This window comes from Triticum dicoccoides, chromosome 7A, assembly GCF_002162155.2.
Source record: "Triticum dicoccoides isolate Atlit2015 ecotype Zavitan chromosome 7A, WEW_v2.0, whole genome shotgun sequence".
Taxonomy (NCBI): Eukaryota; Viridiplantae; Streptophyta; class Magnoliopsida; order Poales; family Poaceae; genus Triticum; species Triticum dicoccoides.
Genome location: NC_041392.1, coordinates 169771609 through 169775182, shown reverse-complemented (window position 1 = coordinate 169775182; position 3574 = coordinate 169771609). Strand labels below are relative to the sequence as shown.

The window sequence follows — 3574 nt, the reverse complement described above, 5'->3', positions numbered from 1 at the left end:
ATCCAAAGAGATAAACACTCATGAAGACCACCAGGTGGCCACGGCAATCCGCAGGGCACGATTGCCCATAACCAAGTGGATCGCTATCCGAACCCTCAGCCGCCACAGAGCGCCGAGGCAAGCACGTGCGAGAGAGCTCGATTCCGCAGTCGCAAGGATGGTACCACCAGGAACTTCATCCAGGCCAACGCAGCATGCCAGATCCATAACGGGGACTCCCTGGTCTACAGCCATACAACGCGCCGCCGTTCCTCCTCCTGCGAGCTAAGCAGATACAGCCCATGGTTACCGCAGCAAGATGAAACGCCAATGCAAAGATCATGCTAACATCCCACACGTGCAGATCTCCAGATTTGTTTCTCTGCCACTGCAGCTATGTCACGACCACTAGCCTGTGACAACCACCACACGGGAGCAGGAGCATCACGAGGACTAGGTAGAACGCAGGGGAGTGGGCAGGAATGGCCCCGCCACCGCCACCAGCCAACCGCCGGTGACGGCAGCGAGGGTAGGGAAGAGGAGGCGGCGCCTAGGGTTAGGGCCGTGGGGAAGAGGAGACGATTCAATTAACGAGAACTTGTCACCCAACGCACATGATAAACTATATATATATGAGTGCTAATATGCATATGTCATTGCTTGCGTACTAGGCTGTACTGTACGGCGGATCGGGCATACCAGACCAAAACTTACGTTGCGCCTCGATCCGCCGTAAAGTACAGCCTACAGCGAAGTGAGTGAGTGACAGTTCCACTCTAAGCTCTACTAGGACTAGCTGCCACACTTATCCAAAACTAGATCGGCACACGGCCGATCTCGCAGTCTCAGCTTCGGTTCGGCATGGCCACGGCGGCGCCTCACGTCATGGTGCTGCCGCTCGCGGCGCAGGGCCACGTGACCCCGCTCATGGAGCTGTCGCACCGCCTCGTGGAGCACGGCGTCGAGGTCACCTTCGTCTGCACCGAGCCCACCCACGCGCTCGTCCTCGGCGCCCTGCGACTGCGACAGGCCACGGTGGACGGGATCCACCTGGTCTCCATGCCGGACGGCCTGGCCGACGGGGACGACCGCCGGGACCTCGGCAAGGTCCTGGACGCGCTCGCCTGGTGCATGCCGGGCTACGTGGAGGAGCTCATCAAGGAGAAGAAGGTGACGTGGCTCGTCGCCGACGCCAACCTGGGGTCCTTGTGCTTCGAGGTCGCCAAGAAGCTCGGCGTTCGGGTCGCCTCCTTCTTCCCGGCGTCCGCTGCATGCCTTGGGACCTTGTCCAGGATTCCCCAGCTCATAGAGGATGGCTTCTTCGACGACAAAGGTACGAGAATCTCCTGAATTTTTCAATGCTCAAACGAAAACGAAAATCAAGGCTGGGATTTACGATTTGTTGTCTATGCATCCAATGTCACACAGGTTAAGATCGCTTCTTTTTTTTTCCTTTGATGAGACAGCACGGAGGATAATGTGATGTCTGAATATATAAATGCAGGCGTCCCGAAGCGACGAGAGGCGGTCGAGCTGGCCCCCGAGATGCCGCCGGTCTACACGTCGCACATGCTGTGGAGCGTCGACGGCGGGCCCGAGGTGCAGCACGTGGCCTTCCAGCTGGTGTGCCGGAACACCGAGGCGGCCTGCCTCGCCGACGTCGTCGTCTGCAACTCGTTCCTCGAAGCGGAGGCCACGGCGTTCGAGCTGTTCCCCGACATACTGCCCATCGGCCCGCTGCTCGCTGACCCCGGAAAGCCCGTGGGGCAGTTCCTGCCGGAGGACACGAGGTGCCTCGGCTGGCTCGACGCGCATCCCGACAGCTCCGTGGTGTACGTGGCGTTCGGCACCTCCACCGTCTTCGAGCCCCGCCAGTTCCGGGAGCTCGGCGAGGGGCTGGAGCTCACCGGCCGGCCCTTCCTGTGGGTGGTGCGCCCGGACTTCACGTCCGGCGCCGGCATCAGCAAGGCCTGGTTCGACGAGTTCGAAGGGCGCGTCGCCGGCAAGGGCATGATCGTCAGCTGGTGCTCCCAGCAGCAGGTGCGCGCAGTCGACATTGTCTTGACCACTGATTCCATTGTGACTTTCATTCCATGATCCATCGTGATGTTCGTATCGCAAGGTTCTGGCGCACCGGGCCGTGGCGTGCTTCGTGTCCCACTGCGGATGGAACTCGACGATGGAAGGGGTGAGGAACGGCGTGCCCTTCCTGTGCTGGTCCAGACTGAAGGTCGACCAGTACACCAACCGGAGTTACATCTGCGACATCTGGAGGACCGGCCTGGCCGTGTCGCCTGGGGAAGATGGGGTCGTGACCAAGGAGGAGGTGAACACCAAGCTGGAACAGGTCATGGGTGACCACGGGATCGCAGAGAGGGCACGGGTGCTCAGGGACGCAGCTCGCAGGAGTCTCGGCGTGGGCGGCTCGTCGTATGAGAATTTCAAGAGATTTATTAGCCTCCTAAAGGAGTGAACTTGTGCGTGGTTTAAATTAGCTTTGCCGGTCAGGATTATCGCTCCCAGTGATCATGATGTTCGGATTCCATTTTTGCTATCTCGAAGAGGAAGAAACGATGCCACGACGTGGGTCTTGGCGGGAGCCAAGCATGTCCGTTATGGCATCTTCACGGAGACCCTCAAAACTCTGATTTCTAACACAAAAACTGATTACTTTCATGCATACAAACCAGATTTAGGAGGGGGGTTGTTTCCAGGGACTTTTTGGTGTAGGACTAGAAAAAGTCCCTAGCAAACCAAATAGGGTGGGACTTTTTTAAAACTTTTTGCTAAAAGTCCTTAGAAGCACCTCTTTGAGAGTCTTTTTCAAAAAATCACAGAGATTAGAAAAAGTCCTGGGACTAGAAAATCAAACACCACCTTAAATTCAAACTAGTATGGTGTCTTATGGAATTGCGTGGGAAATGCCATTAGGGTCTATAAACACTTGTCTTAATGGAACAAACTACAACTTGCTTTCTAAAATGAAGACGATAATAGATGATGTGCAATCTTGCCAGGGAAGGTTGTTTAAATAAGTTATGGAAACTTTGATTCATTTTACGCCGGATTGTATTCACGATGTTGTGGCGGTCGAGATGGTCGTGACTTATTGCAGCTTTTCTCCCCATAAAAAATAAAGAGAAACCTTCGAGAATTCAAATATCCAAGAATCAGTAGGAGCATGTATTTTAAAGGTGCAGTTTCCAATGTGAAGTTGATCGTGCAGATGAAGGGAATGCACCTAGCCCGATCTCATTCCCAAGCCCACTACGGGTCGGAGAGCATGAATGAGTAAAGAACAGGGCACGGGACCAAGCGCCAACAGTTGCATTACACGTGCCCACGGCAGACGACTTCAAGCCCACGCTTCATCAACACAATATACTTCCTCCGTTTTTTTAGTCTCCATATAAAATTTGGTCAAAGTCAAACTTTGTAAAATTTGACCAACTTTATCGAAAAATATATCAACATCTATAATACTAAAATTATATGGTATGAAAATTAACTTTATGATGCATCTAACAATATTACTTTCATATTGTGAATCTTGATATTTTTCTCTATAAACTTAGTAAAAGTTGACAAAGTTTGA

The 3574-nt window shown here is 53.6% G+C and overlaps 1 protein-coding gene across 1 annotated transcript; it reads left to right on the top strand.

Moving 5' to 3' along the window:
• The first annotated feature begins 695 nt into the window (after positions 1-695).
• LOC119328216 (UDP-glycosyltransferase 83A1-like) lies at positions 696-2629 on the top strand. The gene is made up of 3 exons (XM_037601234.1): positions 696-1312; positions 1484-2019; positions 2102-2629. Exons 1-3 carry the CDS (start codon positions 841-843, stop codon positions 2450-2452), a joined length of 1359 nt encoding a protein of 452 aa, XP_037457131.1. The 5' UTR covers positions 696-840; the 3' UTR covers positions 2453-2629.
• Positions 2630-3574: the final 945 nt, after the last annotated feature.

Bases quoted from the DNA above. Each gene is read 5' to 3' on its own strand.
- LOC119328216 (XM_037601234.1), top strand. From the start codon at position 841: ATGGCCACGGCGGCGCCTCACGTCATGGTGCTGCCGCTCGCGGCGCAG. The intron at 1,313-1,483 runs GTACGAGAATCT...ATATAAATGCAG, and splicing joins TGGCTTCTTCGACGACAAAG to GCGTCCCGAAGCGACGAGAG. The intron at 2,020-2,101 runs GTGCGCGCAGTC...TCGTATCGCAAG, and splicing joins GCTGGTGCTCCCAGCAGCAG to GTTCTGGCGCACCGGGCCGT.